The following is a 20,635-nucleotide window of genomic DNA, read 5'->3' on the forward strand; positions in this document are numbered from 1 at the left end:
GAAACTGCACCGATGAAAGTGTCGAAGTGATTTCAGGTCATCAGCTAAGATATTCATTCAATCGACTTCGGGTATTGTGCTGATAGGCAGGATATCTTCGTTGTAGGGACTGAATATAACAAAAGCACAGAAGAAATATGAACCAGACAGAATAAGAATATTTTAATCTGAGCGCAGAAGCTTCAAGTATAAAATACCATATAATATACTAACAGGCGAAATGAAAACATTGGGGCTCAACTGAATTTTATCAAACCTGTAACATACCCGTCGCCTATGATATTAATGATATCACACAGTAAACGTGATAGACATCTGAGACCGTATAGCACCTTGGACACCAGTACCTATTTCGGTGAAGGACGATAATTTATAAAATATAGTAGGCCTAGCTATTTCTAAATTGTAGATGGGTTTGAGGGCATTATTCAACATGGTTGTTTTTGATGCATGTTATAGACTTATCAAAGCATTCAATCGCTTATCTGTTAATTATTACATCATTTGACATAGTAGGTTGTATATGTATGTATTGTTACAGTGAAAACAGTCGCCCAATTCGCAATATTGTGATGCATTGACACTGTAGCTGTTATTTTATCCGCTTTGATGCCGACAGTAGTGGTGACACAACGTCTTCATTCCAGAGAGGTTGCTGAGATTTAGTTCAATATTGTGAAGAGAAACGTTTAGTTGCCTCATTTGGAACAATAACATAATTCATCATAGAGATGACAATGTCTTTTACTGATTGTTATTCCGTTTAGTTCAGAAATCTGTTGCTGCTAGTGATATTGTTTCGGTTAACAGGTGGCGATATTTTAGTAGATTTGCAACGTAAAAATTCCCTACAGATATGATACGAGGATAACATTTTATTTATAGAACCGTATATACGTCATAGCCGACGGGGTATGTTAACTGTCGAATGTATAGCGCCATGTCAAGTTCCGATTAAAGAATACACCTTTTCACGATAGAATCCTAGCAGTGTCTGAGCACGCGGTGCCTAGAAATAGCTCACATGAATAGTTACTGTCTGTAATGCGACAACTCTAATTACACCGGTACGTGTTACATTACAGAAGTTTTAACTGTATAGTGGGACAATGCATAGTTACACGTTAAGCGTTTACCTAATTCTGGTGCTGTATTATCAACGAGCATCATGCTTCAACGTCAAAGTCGACAGTGACCATCCGCGATATTTCATGTCCATGATCACGAAGAAAACGGGCCGTTCGGGTCATCGAGAGCTTCCAGATGATCAACCATCATCCTTTTTTGGCTACAACATGCAATTTTACAAGCAGGACTTCGGGAATGTCATGACGTAAGAAATTATATTCATATATATTTCTTTGTGTGTTCCCAGTAACAATTACGACTATTCCAAGTGTTGATAGTTTATATTATATATTCGGTATTCTAGTCCGTTTGCTTACAAGCAGTACTGTACCTGGATATGAATGAGAAATGCCATTAGGATCATGTTGTAAAATTGGGGTCTAACCATTTGTTGATTGTTATTACGAAATGTTCCGCCCATTCTATATGTTTGCGTTTGTGAGCGTTGATCATTTCGAGATTGTGTAATAAAATATGTAAAGTATTTCGCTCAACTGCATTGATACAATGGTTAATTGGATATTATTGCCAAATCATCACTCGAGTTTAGTACCATCAATCAGCTATCAGATAAAATGCAATGTTTCGATTCTATATCGTCATGCGAAATTTGGTATTCGAAGGTATTTCAAGTGCTCATAATCAACATCAACATTACAGTGAGGATTGTTGTATATGTGACTGTGCAATATGCCGGTCGAAATTAAGTTGGACAACTTATTCTTTGCTGACCGTGAATATATCCACGGTGTGGTCAGTGAAAAAAGTGATAGCAATGATGAAACAAGGAATATTAAATTAGTTAACATTTAGTGCCAAGTAGAGATATGCGTCACAGGAAACTCCCAATCAGTAGCGTAGGAATTCTCAAGATATTTTTGTACGCACACGTCCGATCGAAGGACGATTCAAGTAAGCGAATATAACCCTATTCGTTTATGACCCTATAATGTACCCAGAGTTACTACTGAGCAATTATTCAAAATCAAAGAATTCTGGTCATTTCAGACTGCTTCTCGGCTCTCCAAAGCACATGAATCCAAGATTTCCGTTCACTCAGCTGGCTGGACATGGCAGAACTTACAATGCGACAAACGGTCAGTAGTATATGTCTACTGAGCATTCTACCATTTCCGATCGTATTCAGATAATATTGTAGGTCTGAGGCATACGATGAATAATATTGTGAGTGTTCTAAAATCCTTCGTTGATGAGGTGCAGACCGAGGTAGTCAGAGTAATCGGCGTTTCTATCCAAGTTGAATCGAAAGTAACGCAGTGAATTTCTCCTCGGCCACAAGTAGGACTGGCCATTTTCAAGACTACTTCAAAAATAGGTGGCAAATGAAACTCTATTAAATGTATTGAAGTACCAGAGGTGGTCCAAGTAGTCAAGAAAGCTACTCAAGTAGAACTAGAAGTAGCGATGAATAAATCTACTCAAGTACGACTAGAATTAATTATTCCATAAGCAACCTAAAACTACTTGAAGTAGAAGTAGAATTGATTGACTTTAAATCTACTCAAGTAAGTAAGTAGTTGTGAAAACTATCTTAATTGGTTCACATGGACTGTCAAAAGGTGCAAATTGAGCAATGCGAAAGGTGCCAAGCTTGATTCATTTTGATGCATACCAGGATGTATCCAATTTTCGACGGCATAAGCATTCTTCCGCATCATGGGATGAAAATTATAGTATTGAAATTGAAATGCGATACTAATCCTCTGTTTACTCCAACAGCACGTTTTAGAAAATTTCATGGTATGGCGCCCTTCCCCATATTATAAGGCCCGTAGTTTAGTCGAAGAGCAATACGGAGAAGTTGTATAGGATACGGTGTAAACACTTTGCGCGATTAGTACACGTTAATAAAAAATATGGTGAATCGTAAAAATGCCATATTGTGTAGCTTTATTTCCGGAAATTAAAGGCATTACTTCACTTGCTTTTATGCTTCAACATCAATGTTATCCAAACAAAAGAACTGATATTAATTAGAACTCAAAGTATATGATACTGGGAATTGAAAGTGAAATTTAATTGCTACTTTTAAAAGCCGAACATGTACTTCATGTCTTTAGTCCAGAAAGTTTCGAAGGTTGGTATGCTAAAACAGCTCTGAAACTAAAAATAAAGTCGGAGTCCACTTTACTAGATTGGAACACGCCATGGACTGCTAGATTACGATATGATAAGTAAATGCTAGATTGCGAAACATCAGTTTCAAACGTTATGATGAGCCATATATACTGTTTTGAAATATTTCATATGGGCGTAGGGTGACAATGCGGTGTGAACGAAACTACGCCGACCCGCTACCTAAATTATATTCACCGATACTTTCGTGAAATCATACTGGCAACTCCGTAACCACTGCGCATACGCGCGACGAAAACTCTGAGCTTTAATCAAGTTTTATGAAAATAAATGTTGATACTCAGTGAAAACAGTCCCGAAATTCCTCAGGCTATCTTCCTGATTGGAGGATTAAACTACTTCTACTTGACAAACTGAAAATAACGAAAAGTAAGTAACTAGATCACAAAATATTACGAAGTTGAAGTAGAAGTAGCTAGAATCAGATCTACTTGAGTAAGTACCAGAAGTAGGGCGAAACTACTTGAGTACTTCGAAAAAGTAGAAATACTTCTTAACAGACCACCTCTGTGAAGTACATATAGGATCACATACATTTAGCAGTTAATCAGAGGTTTCCACGTTCGAATTGGCAAGGAGCATGTTCGAGACTGACGCAAACACACCAAAGATAATAAAATCGATGGTATTTTATAAAATATATTACATTACCGAGATACCGGAGATCTGATGACCAGTTGATATGAAAATTTCTCTCATAAAGGGATGCAAGGTTATTCATAAACTATATCTTGTAATGTAAAAAATCCAAAACCTACATATTGACAGGTAGCACCCACACACTTACACGCAAATTCGCACACGCTATATTAGTTGCGTTATTGCAATGGATGTTGTGATGAAAGCCAAAATCCGAAGAGAATAAGTTGGTAGTCTTTGCGGAAAACTATTAAATAGACGTGGGAGTATACTCTAAAAACATAACTACTTGAGTAGGTAGCACAAGTATGAATATTAAGCTTAAGCAGCCTATACTTCTAAAAGCAGTGCTTCGTTACTGATCATTGCGTCCAACTCTTGAATCAAGTTACTGAAATCAAAAATCGATTACAAGCACTTACCGCTGTTTCTCCTGACAAAATCGAAAGTTGGCCGTGCACATTTGACATCTTCAGAATCTTATTATATCTGCCAGGTGTAAAAGCACCAACGATGAAGAAGCACTTGAAATAATTGATAACGACAACCCCCTACCTACGCCCACTTAATTTTAAACACTGGCGTCTTAGTTAAATAGTTACTGGATAGTATGACGTAATATGGCTAAGGTGTCTACCATAGTATATCGATCAGGTGTTTACCTGGTAGATCGCGCATTAACATGAAGATAGACCACGATTTTTAATGTATTTCGTTAATCGTGGACACTTTAGTTACATCGCGACGTAAACACCTTTAAAATTAGAAAATCCATTCTATATAATAACGGTTTGTATGTTTGATGTCGAAAGATTAATGATGACAGGGCTTTTAAAGGTGCATACAACTTATTGATGTACAGAACTCCAAATCTGACCTCGCCTGCTATATATGGTCCTGTTAGTAAAATATAACAGGATATTTACTGTTTCTACTGAAAACATTGTTCGGTTTCCTCCTCATTCGTGCATGGCCAATGGTTAAAACAAGTGGAATTTGTAAATACTGAAGGAACGTTTCCAAATCCGGGGGACTTCAAGTGTATGTTATGATCTTGAGTCACAAATCATTCTAAGTAGCTTTCTATTTACTAATCACAAGTTTAAGCAAAAGTGGTGAAACTATAATGCATACCAATGTGCTGCAAAAACTTGAATCATGCTGAAATCTTACCAAAATATTTTGTTTTGTAAGTGTTGGAGGAAACAATCATCAAGGAGTGCAAATGTATGACATAAGTTGTCGTGATCGAAGCAAGCGTGCAGTTTCTTCCAAAAACATTCGTGACGTGTAAACATGAGCGTGGAAGACGTCGTACTTGTCATAATGGCTATCGCCAAAAAACGATAAACCTGGTTCCGTAACACATTTCAACTTGCCTTACATTCATACTATAACTAGAGCGGCCACGTCCATACGATTACACAGTTTACCAGAAATGGTAAGGTGCAGTAATTAAATATTCAGCCAGTTCAAGCATGAACAATAGATATCATGTTTGGATGTATGTATTATATTGCTTCGTGGTATGACTTCACCCTATACAGCAGTGGTTCTCAACCGGGGGTCCGCGGACCCCTAGGGGTCCGCGAAGCAATTTCAGGGGGTCCGCGAGACCTCTAAATTTTTAAAATGTTTGATAACCTAATTTTTATTTTATGTTTTAATTTGAGAAAGCATGAGACTGTTTTGCACCGCAACTGCTAAAACCTCATGACTCATATCATCCTAACAATCGTCTGACATGGACTATGGTAATGTGGAAACTCATTTTCATTGCGAATTTTCGAGTAACCTGCTGATACAAACATATTGCTGTTTCGAGACGTTTTGATGGATTATATAAAAATCTATATCTGTGAAGATAGTAACGTCTATCAGGGTGACTTCGTACTGTCTGCGAAACCTTCTCGATTTGAAGTTGTCAGTCTCATCAAATAAGTGAACAGTCGTTTGAAATAAAAAATTTCCGAAGTATTTCCATAATTTGTCCCAATGCAGGGAACAGCTTCTTGGAGGTACAGAACTTTAATATACAATTGAATAATATAATCATATTGAAATGAATCCGAATATTTTCGGCTGACACTCGTCATAAATCGGACAATGATATACCTTCTAAATTTCGGCTATCAGATTTGGCGCATTCTTATTGCGGATGCCCTATCGACAAAGCTGATTTTTTCATGAAAAAGGACTAAGGAGTGTCTCGTTGCTATCAAAGCATTACGCTCCAACCCTGAAATTAATATCACCAGTTATATTGGTATGCAGCCAACGTTTGCTCGTAAATTTATTGGTAAACCCGAACAGAACAAGTCGTTTCATGACAGTATTTTTCTGGTTAGAAAACTTGGATCCATTCTTTGGAGCATAAAATTTGTAGATTAGGATTTCACTTTGACGGTAGAAACTCTCTGCGGGCCGATCAAAATGCCGTTGCGGGCCGAGTCCGGCCCGCGGTCCGCGTGTTTCCCGTCCCTGCGCTATAGATGCTGGACGTAATATGTTCATAAAATATGTGTTTCTTCATTTTGGTGCCATAAATGTTGCGATCACACCAAAAGTATCGTCGGAAGCGTTATGCGTTAATATTGCATTAGCCTCCATCTATCTTTGTGGAAATGGTTTTCCGCACTCCTCGTTCATATCAAATCGAAGACGTAGATTTTCAAGACACGACCACTTACTTCAAGAAATACAGCAGCAAATTAGCTTTGAAATGATAAAAGTCTACCAATTTCTACATAAATATGTATGATATTATCTTCAACAAAAATCATTATTTTGCTGTGTATCACAAGCCTACACTTCATATTTGCACAAGACAGATGAAGGTTGCGCCATAAGAGAGCTAAAATTGACCTAAACCTTGAGGGGGTCCGCGAGGGTCCGTGACGGTCAAAAGGGGTCCGCGAAGCCAAAAAGGTTGAGAACCACTGCTATACAGTGACTAGAGGCCAAGATACTTTAGTTAGACTACTTCAACAGTATTACATAATACGAACATTCGTGAGACAGGAGATAATAGATAACATTTAAACGTGATAGAAGATCATGTATGAGCTTATTGTGATGCATTCATCACCACGCAGCAGAGGGCTAGACATGGAGGCTGTCAATCACGAATAGACTGTACAATAGGGCTGTTCAAAAATAACTTTTTGTTCTGGATTCCAGTCGGTCAGTCATTAAATTGTCAGGTTACCCTAAAAAACGCTGCACACCAAATTTGATTCAATTCTAACAAGTATAGGGCTCCACAGATCCAATTAAAATTTTTCATTTAAACAGGACAATTAAAAAAAAAATCAAATCAAATTTCTCTGTCAACCCCATGAAATTGTTGAGCTGACTTCAGAGACGATGCAAAACAAATTTGACTCAATTCCAACTACTAGAAGCGGAGTTATTGGAGTTTTTCGTTGATATTTCTCGGATTATCCTTGATTGGTGGATAATCCGAGGATTATCAACGAAAAACTCCAATAACTCCACTTCTAGTAGTTGGAATTGAGTCAAATTTGTTTTGCATCGTCTCTGAAGTCAGCTCAACAATTTCATGGGGTTGACAGAAAAATTTGAATTTTTTTTTTTAAATTTTCCTGTTTAAATGAAAATTTTTAATTGGATCTGCGGAGCCCTATACTTGTTAGAATTGAATCAAATTTGTTGTGCAGCGTTTTTTAGGGTAACCTGACAATTTAATGACTGACCGACTGGAGTCCAGAACAAAAAGTTATTTTTGAACAGCCCTACTGTACAATAACTAACATTGACATATGAGCACGACGTATAAAGGCTATAAAAAGGTCATTTTGGTCATCGGAAATGTGTTGTATTATTAATTTCGGAAGCTGGTACAATTATTCTGCAAGACAGGCGTATTTTAATGCTAAATTAATGAAGGCGGTCGGTCACTTCATAAAAACTCTGTACTTGAATTTTGTGGTACATCTTTTCTAGTGTCTTGTTTTTATAGTTTAGAGGTTTTGTTGGTTTTTCATTCCCGTTTAAGCTTCACAGTTCTATAACCAAATTGCATTGTTAACAACGTCGAAAACGGATATTTTTATTTGGGGAAATTAATTCAGCAACGACATGGCGTCACTGCTTAATTGCGACGTAGTGGATATGCCTTAGGTCACATTGCCGAAGCAAACATCGGGAGAGCAGCCATAGCTGCTCTATTGAGCAGACAATAATCAATACCTGTAAACTAGTACTTCAGCAAATTTCCCATCATCCCTCGTACTTACTCTGAACAACCATAACTCAGGCTGGGCACTGGGTAGTGGCTACAACTGTTCGAGTAATCGAATCCGATCCGAGTATCATATTTTGGAAATCTAAAAAGAGGACACTTTTTCAGAAATTCGAGACTTGCAAAACCGGAGAAGAATTCTCAAAATTCGGTGAACTTTTCCCACTTTGTGATCGGCTGACTAGAAAAAAAAGGCAACTTTCCCGCTCAGAGCCCAAAATACCGTTTCTTCCTCCACGTTGCCGGGTGGTTGACTAAAAAACAAAAAATGTCATCTTTTCGCTCGGAACTCAAAATACCGTTTGAGCGTCACTGCTGTGCTAATTTACGGCATATCACTCGCATTTTGCTCTAAATATGACCTAAATTTTCAAAAAAGAGGACAAAATCTCAAAAAAGAGGACTAAAGGGCGTCCTCCGAGGACACTTTCAAAAAAGTCAAAAAAGAGGACAAATCCTCTTAAAAGAGGACGTATGGTAACCCTAATCAATGGTAATGTCTACACTCGAGTTTTCAAGTACGAAAATATACACTTGTCACATTAAAGGCTTATACCAGCAAGCTAGCTTCTCTGGGAGAATGATAATCGTCTGATTAGTACTGTCAATCGTGGTGCATTAAGTCGGATATGTTTTGAATGAAACGATTATCGTTCCCCCACATAAGCTAACTTTATGACATCCACTTTATGAACTTCACCGTAACAGTAATTTAATCACGTGAAATATAGGTTCGATCATTTCCTTTTATCGTATCAGCCTTCAAACCTTGATTTACCGTATCACAGAACATGTATCTTGCATATCACACGGCTGTACGTACATGTTTGTAGAAACCACATTTCTGGGAAGTATAGGCTGGTGATCCGACCGCAGCATTGTTTCATAGTAGACTTACTATGAAGTAGTCATGGTCATGGATGTAGAATTATCTTTGATTACCTGTAGCTGGCTTTTGTCTTCATGTGAAAACTGAAAAAATACATTTACGTACTTTCCAGGTTATTAATACTGCCACAACGTCGTATTACGCTGTACTCAAATATACTTGACACGACTCCCTGATTAATAATTGAATCGTAATCGAAATACAATTCTGAGTCATCAATTTTAATTTGTTTTCGACATTCTTTCAGCTATCGGCGATGTAAGCACTTGCTTTATACCAAAATCACTGTTCACGAGAAAAGATGTGACCATGTGCAGTAAACGATATCCGAAAAGTCCATTTCCCGGAGACGGAATCGGCCTGTCAATGTCTTTAGACGCAGAAGGGAACATGGTGGTGAGTATCTATTTGTTTAACGGTTTGAACACGTAAACGTACGCGTACACCGAAGTTTAAATTGTTGAATTCAAATCATATTTACCAAGATGCCAATAGTAGGACGTCGAAGCTCATCTACATACAAAATCTGAACAGTATGTTACCTTTAACACAGTGGTGGTCAACATACGGCCCGCGGGCCGGATCCGGCCCGCGAATGGATTTTGTCCGGCCCGCGGACAGTTTTCCGTCTTATATAATAATGTGGCCCGCGACTACAGTCTGCCGAGATTTCCCGCTACTTGCTTACTACGTCAAATTTTAGTGACTGTATGTCATGAATGTATGCGCACTGCGCAGCGTGCGAGAGTGGAGCTTACGCATAAGTTCGTCGAAGCGGCAAGACTAACATTATCGGCATTTACGATGTACTCAAGCCTAATATCGTTTGTGGTAATCGTGGTGTTTGTCGACTACTATGGTCATTTACACCAGCCCGATATTTCTTATTTTTGTTTCCGTAGCCGCCTACTCGTAGAACGGCACCGTTCTATACTTTTGTAAGACATCGCTTATGTCAGGGGTCGCCAACTCAAAACGCTTCGCGGGTCACTTTTCAAATGTCGCAGAAGCCGCGGTCCGCATGAATTGAATATCGAGATAAAATATACCACACAGTTGAACAACGACGCTATCTCGTCACCAACTCAGCCCTAATGAATTGAAATCTTGGTAAATTTGGGGTACCGGACTTATCGAACGCATTGAAATCTTATTTAATGATTGCACCGTGTGTCCATTCATCAGAGAGAAGCAGACATGGCGGCGCCTGTATGACAATGCTGTTCTCAATCCACATTGTCTCCGTCATTATAGACGAGAAATGGCTTTCAAGTGACATTGCTGTCGTTAAAATACATTCATTAAACACGATTTACACCTTGTATATGTTGATAAATGGGCGAAAAATGTGTCGATTCTGCAATCCGGCCCGCCAAGTACCTAATTTTCCTATATCCGGCCCGCCAACTGGAGAAGTTGCCCGCCCCTGCTTTAACATATATATAGCTATATTGTATATTGTAGGTGTACGAGTCCAATGCAATTTATTACCAATATTCCAATTATTCCTTTCATATGATGAATCTTATTCTGTGTTTTAGGTATCGTAATTTGTAGCAACTTGAAAATATTATTCGACCCCTCGCAATTCAATGTTGTCACATTTTTTAACATGAAAAATCGTATAGCTCATATTGTGCATGTAATTGCATTGCTAGGAAATGATGATAAATTACATACAAACGAATATATAATTACATTTACATTAGATGATTGTCACTCATCATTATAGAGTTCTGTTTTCACAAGAGACAGAGGACATATACTTTAATCTGAATTTACAATATTAATATATTTGACGAATATAGGAAGTCCTTCAAAAATGGCTGCAAACCCGTGCAGTAAGCTCTCTAATAGAGAGTCTCTATCTTACGTATACCTAGATTCCCAAGTGCTTGAAGTAGGAATCGATGCTCGCAAAAGTTTTGTTCGTACCGGAAGCAATAGATCAGTATCATAGCAGAGACTGGTGATTTCCCAAATAACAGATCGATAGGTTTCCTTGGCTTAATGAGGACTTGCCTCTACCATTTTCGGAATGAAACTTGGTACATCGTGAACCTTGCATGGTTATTGGACTTGTAATACTCCGATACGCGGAAAAATGAAATTTCCTGATCATCACCAGTGGCCTAATGCGATATGGAATATTTCACCATAGTCTGTGTAAGATTTTTCCAGGAAATGATAATGTGTATGTCTAATTGCCTGTACCCTCACACCGATATTGCAGTCGTGCAACTATGTAATATAAATCCCGTGACATCGGGTTAGAATGGATTGGATTAGACGTATACCAAGTTCCAAAAGTAATGTAATGAACTAGAGTGAAACCGTGATGTATGACGTATTCCCGGATGTTTCATCAGTTATTGTGCTTTCCCTTTGACGATAAATTCAAATGGTTCCTGTATTGTAATACACATTTACACTAGGCTATATGTAGCCTACGTCCTCGCACTATTGTGGTCAGTAAAATCAATAGATGGCGAGGAAGGAAGCATGCAGACATACAAATAAAATACTAATATAAAGAGCACATTAAAAGGCCGGACTTTCAAGTTCAATTAAAGCGGCTTTAGGGAATATAGGGGGGATTTAATCGATAATTACCGTGCCACACTGTGCGTTGTAAATTGTCGACACTTAACCGTGTCAATTTTCTACGCGTCGTGTCAGCTACAGCTATTAACTTCGTGACACTGCATTGCAGACGTGCCCCTACCAAAGAGCTATGGACTGCGACTCTAGCAGATATTATCCGGGATATTGCTATCGTTCCTCAAACGCCGGAAAGACGTGGAGACCTGCTAAGCAGAATATTGAATTCGGTAAGACCTTACGAACAAAATGAACAAAATATGGTCATAAAAACAAAAACGCCAAGATGAAGTAGAATCTTTAAGACTAAGCAATGCAATATCTCTTTTAACTACATAATGCATGTATATATAATTATATATTGTATATATAATGATCATTTCGTTGTTGTCGTGTATAGTCATTAGTCAGAGGGGTAGGTCGTAGGGCTACAGTTCTAAGTGGAGGTTGCTCAACGAGGACATCTTTCACCCATCACATCATATGTGAAATGTGGTGTGGTCTTTTGTTCCGTTCTTACGTTTCAAAGCATCGTTGTAAATATTGCAACCTCTCCAAATGTGTGAATATTGTAAGTGGAGAGCGGTACAACAGAACGCTGACTGTTCTGATATCACGATACTGTTGCTGGGTAAATTTTTTTTCGCTTGGACGCTGAAAACTACAATTTTCCATTCAATGCATATGTGATGCTGTGTAAAATGAGTTTGAAACTTTCTGTAATCGACATCGCTTGCTGTTAATTGATCATAGAAGCCATGTTACGTCCACTAACTAATAAAGCATTAAATCGGCATGTCGCATGTTGGTAATATTCGCTGGAAAACTGCTTACACACGATCTTGCTATGAATGTAAATTCACATGTCTGCCGCAATTTGCCTGCTGTATTGATGTTAACAGAATTTAAATTAGATATGTTTTTCCACTTTTGACTATTAAACCCAAATGATTTTGTCGTGAACTCGCCAGGAGGTGACCACTGACCATCGATACTTCATATTTCCAAACCATAATTAATAACGATCTCAGAGTTGATTGTGTCGTTAGTTTCATACAATTTCGCACCATATCCTGTGGTTGTTTGACCATACAAAATGGTATCATAACTTATTCAAACGTCATCAGGATATATCTTGATAAAATTTGCTAGGATGACAAACGCAAGATTGAATTAGCTAAATTAATAAGCAAAGCCGTTGACTCACAATCACCAACCCCATGTAACACGGATGTCTGCAGAATATATTCACTCCGTGAAAGGCTCGCTTATGTCAGATCAAAATTTGGCAATCTTATGTTGTTTTAAGCCTGAGCATTCCTCAATTAAGATTGCCCCGTGAACAGCGTTGACATCATTTTCGTACTGGACGGATCGCAGTCTATCGGGACTCGAAATTTCAGGAAAGTAAAGGACTGGGTGCTGGACGTCGCCGAAAGATTTAACGTCAACACAGGCGGCAACAGAGTTGGAATTATACAGTACTCTCATTATTTCGTGGGAGAGTGAGTAATTTGTGTAAATTCTAGAAGCGTTGCTCGACAAGCTGGCATGGTTTTCATTTTTATAGTGACCCTGACGATCAACCTTTTATGAGAACGGAGGTTGCACTCGGAGAAGTAAGAACCCACGACGAACTAAAGGTATGCTAAATACTATACATATATTACATAGATATACTCCAAGTGAACATCTATTGAGTCGGAGGTGGGAAAAGCAGAAGTAGAAGTATAAAATGGCGATCTGAAAAGCACAAAAGTAAGTCGTTTTTAAATGTCAAATTTTTCTTAATGGTTCGCATACTACTCCTCAAAATTTATGTGATTCAAAAGTACTTATTTATCTAATCGTCTTTTTCATGATCATGAGTGAGGCAACAAATTTCCCATACTGTGGTATACTTTGAGGAAGGATATTTCACATTTTCATTGAAGGTGTTAGTAGCAGTAATCCAACGTATATTACCTGTATTTGGACCAGTGATTCCCAACCGCGGCCTCGAGGGCCGCATGCAGCCCCCAGCTAGCCTTCTTGCGTCCCCCAAAATATTAAGAAATCGAGTTATGACAAAAATAAAATTTATATTTATAAAATACACTTGCTTGGCTTGGAGTCTGGAGTGTATAATTAGGATTGCAGGAAAGTCCTGAGTAGACTGCTATCGTTACGTCACTGCTGTTATGCAATGTGCCATAACTTTCCAGTTGACCGAGCAGTTGTTATAGATCTAGGTAAAGACAGGTCTATAACTGCCGCACGCCAAACCCCCACTGGGGAGGGGGGGGGGGCGAGCTCGAACGGGGCTCAAAATTATTTCGTGAATTAGCATAAATTATAGAGTATTTTTGGGAAATTTATGCATCTTTTTCAAATTTTGTTTGCTTTAGGCGTGATTTCATGGTGTCACTTGATTTTTGGGTAGGCTACTCATCCCCAAGAAAAATACGCAAGATTTATAGAAATTGGCATTGAGCATATCGGCGTTGGCCATTACCGCGCCACGACATATCAAGTTTTAGGCCACGTAACATGCGACTCCAAGAAGTATGTCAGAACGATCGGCAGCGAAAAAACCTTGGCCGAACTGGAAAGCCCTCGTGCTGACCGAAAACTTCGTTATATATAAAAATTACTGTCTTGGCAATCGGAACCTCACGAGACAAATGCCATCCCGCAGGGAAAAATTATATTCCAGTGAAGAAATACCAATTTAAAATCGTGTGCGTCTTTTAGTTTAGAAGCCTACGTTTGGGCGATTCTATATAATTTTTTGATATAGCAGACCTTAGGTCACAAAATAACATGTTACGGAATCATACTATCGGGCCCAACAGTTTCCAAGACACCTCACTCAGCTCTACCGGTAAATCTGATTACGTGAGCAGCGAGGACAAGAAATTGATATCAATATATATGCAATTCCCGATCATACTGACCGAGTTTATCATATATTATCGAAAATTTGGCTGGCTCACGTAACAGTGCAACTATAGTTTCGTGGAAAAAGCGAACAAGGTGATAGGGGTAGGTTTATCACCCTATGGGAGCCCAAGACCCAAGTTTATTTTATTTTTCAAGGGGGGCAGAGGGGGGGCTGACGAAGTGCTGTTTCGTTCCTGCCAACAGGTATACGCCCGAAGATGTTTAATTATTATTGAGGGCCCCTATACCTTTTCTAACACACCTCCCTCGGCTTTACCTGTAAAACTGATTACGTGATCGGAGAGAGGATAAAAATTGATGGCAATATATATGCAATTCCCAATCATATTGACCGATTCAATCATGAATTACAGAAAATTTTCGCGCTTCGCGCGTCTACGCGATGAAAGCTGGCTCACTAATCCGCCCCGAAAGCATCATAATAGGCAGTCCTGTAGCTCACGACCGAAGCGTCCGAATAATTTGACATGTCCGGTCTTTATCGAAAGCTAGTGTCGCATTGATTCCACAAATACGAATTGAAATCTCGCCAGGGCAATAAAACTACTCCGAAATAGCCCCGAAATGTCAATTGTTCTGAACAATGGGAGCGCAGCAACACCATGACTATAACAATGGTCAATGGCGTGAAGCGATCGATCGAAACGATGCCAATTTTCATATTTTGATGACTATTTTGGGTCTGTTTCGTTGTCCTGGTATTCGTGCGGCCCCGGCCGTACTACGAAATTCTAAATTTGGCCCTGAAACCGAAAAAGGTTGGGAACCACTGATTTGGACGCAAAATATATTGTTGCCGATCACAGGACTTCTTCGAATGGTAAAACATGAGACACATAGCCTACCTGTAAAAATTATAGTAATGGACGTAGAAGTCAAAATCATTGTTTGCTTACCAGAAAAGGCTGTTGACTGTAAGACTCCAGAATTACACGACCTACACGGCACACGCCCTCAATAAAACGGTTAAAGATTTCGAATCCTACGGACGTCTCAAGGATCCTTCTACAAAGGCGGTTATGATTCTTCTTACGGATGGATTGTAAGTACTATGTAACTGCTTCTAACTTAAGGACAGATATTGAAACCACTTTTACTTGAACTCAAATCTGACGGCCGGTCCTGACAAAGGATAATCTGTTGATGATGGTTGTAATACTATATTCAGATGAATATCCAAATACAGCCAATAAGGTAGGTCGTGAAACTAGGTTTTAAAATAGTGGTCGCGTGTGGTTATGGAGACAAGCCTATGCAATGGAAACAGATGTCAGTAACTAGGGACCTTAGATAACACAAATAACAACTAACAGCGTACAAACGCAACATAACTAACACATAGTTCCAACTAAAAACCCGAATAAACTAGAGGCAGCGCGCAATCAACATAGATAGAGAACAACCATTGCGGCGCCTAATCAATTGCTGGTATTTACTAAACACTGCAGATTACTGCAGTAACATACTCGATCATATTTTTCGGGACCATTACTTGGCTGGTTCGAAGATACAGGTACTTTAATCGCACAATCCTTAACAAGACGAAAAAAGGGAAATTAAAATTGCTTCTCAAATTATAGATAACTAACCTACGGATGGAGACGCAACACCCGTCGTAACGCTCTTTTGCCCGGAGGAAATTACTGCTCAGCAATCTGAACGCAGCATAATTGCTAATCCCATAGCTGACGACCTGAGCGCTCAAATTAAATAGAGTTAATCTTATTTGAAAGCTGCTGTCGCGTTGATTCTAAAAATATACATTAAAAGCTCATTAAGGGAATGGAACCAGCTCGAAATAGCCTTTAAAGTCTGCAAATCGGCAATATTACTAAAAATGGCAACGACGCAGCACAATGACCATAACAATGGCCCTTGCATGGTTGCGATTGTTTGCAACAATGCAGATTTTCAGACTCTGAGGTGTATTTTGAGTGGGTTCCGCTGCCCTGATCAGATTTTGATGTATATTTTCGAAATCAGTGCGGCAGCAGCTTTCAAATAAGATCAACTTTATTCAATTTGAGCGGTCAGGTCATCAGCTATGGGATTAGCAATTATGCTGCGTTCAGATTGCTGAGCAGTAATTACCTCCGGGCAAGCAAGCGTGACGACGGGTGTTGCGTATCTATCCGTAGCTCAGTTATCTATACTCAAATACTCTCAAATTTCGAGGAGTTACGGTTGAGCTTCCATCATTTGTATAAGTCATGTAATCATTGGAACATGTCCGATAGCTAGGATAACACAATCGCACTATGGTTATTAGGTAGATGTTAGAAGTTGGTTAATTAATTAATTTCCGTGATGTACTCACTCCATTGGTGTTGAAATTTACCGTACCTACTTCTAACTGGAGACCGTACACATTTTAAAATTAGCTACTTTCACTTCAAATAGATGGAATTATTACGGTATAACTTTGACGGCTACCTCAGGCTCAGGGTTAAACACCTACGCCATTACAGATCGAAAGACAAAGATTTTCTCGCCGTTTCATCCCAATATGTTCGTTCCCGGGGAATACAAACGTTTGCGGTGGGCGTCGGAGAAGCCGATCTGCTTGAACTTCGGGTAAGTCGATTCCTGCCTTGCACATTAGTCACGATGATAGTTTGTGTTGTTGAATCACCAACATTAGTGCTGGGCGTGCGCGAGTTATACTATTTGAGAAGCCCACTGGCAGTTTACGAAGTGGGAAGGTTGCAAATACAAAGTTGCAGCGAATCGACTTCACGATATAGCCACAAGGCCATGACCAGAGCGGTTCAATGTAGCTTGTGTTAGTACTCAAGTAGTAGACCTAACCCCGTAAATTTCCACCCAATTGCAAGTAGAAGTAGCGATGATATATGATATATATTGTTTAATATTGCAGTATCTCATTTGGTAATCTGGAACAAGCAGGCCCGTTTTCAGCACAACTGATTCACAATATTCTTTTTAGACTGTTGCAACAGGTGATACAAGAAGTGATGATCGCGTGTACAAAGTAGGAAACTTTGCCGATCTGTCGAGCATCGTGGACTCGCTACAACGTGACATCATGCGGACAGGTCTAGAAGGTACGCATCATTTTCCACCGGTTCGGTTTGTGCACTGAATTCAATGTCGTTTCCGTTTTGTGTTATCAGCCGCGTCGTCTCAGGAGCACAACAAGCTTTCTATGGCGGAATCCGGAATATCAACTAAGATAACTGAAGTAAGTGGTGCTTAAATCATTTACTACCGTTTGTGTGCTTGTGTGTGTACGGATGAGTGAGTGTGAATGTGTTTGTCAGAACCATCGCTACAAATGGGACCATCGATGTGTGTACGCGACTAAGAATCAGGTATCGATTGGCATGATTCGTGAAAGGGTGGTTTTCGAAGATGCGTTTACAGAAGCAGTCGATCTACGACTTGCGATCGACTATTAGGTAGAGGCTTACGTTCTACGTCAAGATAATTAATATTCGAACAGCAGAATCGACTTCATACTGCGAACCCGACTCCAATCAGGCAGGTCATCGATTTCGCCCGTATTGGAGCGGCGATATGCTTGCCCACCCCCACACGCTACGGATTAGGGCATAATGCACGCTTGTAAACGTGAAGTCAGACGTGACGAGTCCGTTTGCGACAATGCGAAGAAGGTAAGATTTCTTATGGTTGATATGAATCTCAGCAATTAAAGATACATATTAGGTTAGTTTACCTATGTGTACAAGAGGTTAATAATTTCACTTCCATTACGGTACTCCTTGAAGTCTCATTTAGTCACAGGTTTGAATTACATGCATTAATTAGTCTGTGGATGCAGGTCACTGTTTAAAAGCCTCTCTAAACGGCACCGAACGTCGAACTAAAGGCATCACTGTATGGTACAGTGGCGAGTGGTCGTGTAGAGAGGTCTTTAGTCAATTGCTTGTAATTCGAACCACTGAATTTCCAAGTAAATGCATGCATGCTTATAATTTCAACTGTATTGAAAACAGGAAAGTTCAACAGTGTTCAAACATGAAATTGCAATAAAAGACGAGCCGTAAGTCAAATACAAGGTTGCAGTATATGGACCAGGGCAGAAGTTCTCAACCGGTTCTCCGCGAAGCCTCTAAATTTACAAAAAGATTGATAACCGTATTTTTATTTTATTTCAAAAATATAAAAATTACGAGACAGTTTCTCTTCATTAATGCTACAACCTAATGATTCACATCAACAGAATGACCGACTGAGATGAGATATCCTACTGTGCAAATTTTAATTCCCTAATTCACAATAGCTTAGTAACACAAAGATATTGCTGTTTAGAAATGTTTTGTTGGAGTTTGTGTAAAAAAAGTAGGAATAGTAAGGTCAATCAGCGTGACTTAAAATGTTTGCAAAAACCCACTTTTCTCTGATATACGTATTCACTGATCCAGAGCAACTTCGTTTGCTTGTTACTGTTTGTCACTAGCCTAGGGTTACCATATTTTTATGGCTCAAATTCCGGACACTATTTAACACCCACTGGCGGATTTTACAGTGAGGTATGAACATACTGTCTATCCATAGTGGCGTATATGGTGAGGACACAGCGAGACTGAACGACTCACTGTATTGTGCACATTGTGACGCAACAGGACTGTCTGGCTCTTTTTTCCCAGCTGCACTCTCGTTTTGCCAGACATAATTATTGCGACACACTGCCAAAACTCGTTCACAATGCAAATTTCTAGGCTGATTTTGGAGGGTTCCAGGACCATGAACAGAATAAAATTTATATTTCCGTAATCAGTATAGCAGCAGCTTTCCATTAAACCCCGTTTTATTGAATTTGGCGCTCGGCAAGCCGTTGAGCAGTGATGCCGTATGATGCCGGACACAGCGAGCCGTTCAGTCTCGCTGTGTCCACACTAGAGCCCGACCGATTATCGGCTCGCCGATAATATCGAGTCGATATCACGCTTGGAGAGAAATATCGGTATCGGCCATTGAAGGTAAAAAAATACCGGCCATTTTCGTGACGTCACAACATGGTGGCAGGGAGTCAGAGAAGTCGATAGAAGACGTGAGGACGGAAAATTATAAAAATAAATGGCCAAGTTGCATATAGTGCATATTGCATACAGGGCAGTAGGCGTGCCTATCTGAAAAATATTATAGATAACTAACCACCGTTATGCCCCACTGACTTCGTGGGAATCCCCCTGCAGTAATCGATCACCAACGACAGAGAGCAGCTGGATGGATAGTTGTCTGCAGAAGATTTCAATCAGTAAGAGAAATGAGAACTTCAATTATGCTGGACTGACCCTCGTGATGATAGAGAAAAGCGTCGCGTCGAAACATATCTCGGTTCGGTACCAACAGAGCTAATTATTCCAGTAATGTACGAAGTCGTCTGACTGAGGCCTGCGGGGCCACCATGATAGGAAATATGCAAGCATAGAGGGCAAGAAAATCAAGCAAACGTGGAGTAAGGCCAATAGTTGATACCAAAATTTTTGATTCCATGATGACATTGGCCAATTCTGACAAAAGAGCGTAAAATGTTGATTGTTGAAATGCTGGTCGTGGTCAAGGCCCAAGGGGAATGGGTGGAGCAGTTGCAGACGTGGACAATTTGAGTTGTTTTGCACATTCTCTTCAGCTATTTGTTGATGATTTGCTGAAGGCTCCAGGTGCATTGCCAGAGGAATATCAATATTAATATCAATATATGGTGAAACCATTGAAGGAAAGATCCCCTGCAAGCAGTGCAAGGGAGCGGTGGAACCGAAATGAAGAAAGATTTCCAATTCTTGCTGTGCCACTAACTATGGTACCAAGTGAAAGACTGCTCAATGTGTTTAGTACTATATACATCATCCATGGAAGACCACAGAAGTTCACTCCGAGAAATTGTGCTTCGTGAACTGTAATCTGCAATTGCTGGATTGGTGCTTTTGATATATTTTTATAGTTCCTGGATCATTTATTTCATGTTCAAGCATATCAATGGCTGTAAAGTTGTTGAAAGAAATACTCTGATGTGTTAAATATGGACC

General features: G+C 39.4%; 1 protein-coding gene across 1 annotated transcript; it reads left to right on the forward strand.

Moving 5' to 3' along the window:
- Positions 1 to 1,067: 1,067 nt before the first annotated feature.
- On the forward strand, positions 1,068 to 20,586 carry LOC145434534 (matrilin-2-like). Its single transcript, XM_080311881.1, has 10 exons — positions 1,068 to 1,333; positions 2,137 to 2,225; positions 9,325 to 9,473; positions 11,791 to 11,908; positions 13,009 to 13,183; positions 13,249 to 13,321; positions 15,521 to 15,663; positions 17,090 to 17,195; positions 17,569 to 17,686; positions 17,756 to 20,586. Exons 1-10 carry the CDS (start codon positions 1,110 to 1,112, stop codon positions 17,836 to 17,838), a joined length of 1,278 nt encoding a protein of 425 aa, XP_080168007.1. The 5' UTR covers positions 1,068 to 1,109; the 3' UTR covers positions 17,839 to 20,586.
- Positions 20,587 to 20,635: the final 49 nt, after the last annotated feature.

Source organism: Botryllus schlosseri, chromosome 2, assembly GCF_051294905.1.
Source record: "Botryllus schlosseri isolate E-star chromosome 2, Bs_hap1, whole genome shotgun sequence".
In the NCBI taxonomy this organism is placed as follows: Eukaryota; Metazoa; Chordata; class Ascidiacea; order Stolidobranchia; family Styelidae; genus Botryllus; species Botryllus schlosseri.

Bases quoted from the DNA above. Each gene is read 5' to 3' on its own strand.
- LOC145434534 (XM_080311881.1), top strand. From the start codon at position 1,110: ATGCATAGTTACACGTTAAGCGTTTACCTAATTCTGGTGCTGTATTAT. The intron at 13,322-15,520 runs GTATGCTAAATA...TTTGCTTACCAG, and splicing joins GAACCCACGACGAACTAAAG to AAAAGGCTGTTGACTGTAAG. The intron at 17,687-17,755 runs GTACGCATCATT...TTGTGTTATCAG, and splicing joins CATGCGGACAGGTCTAGAAG to CCGCGTCGTCTCAGGAGCAC.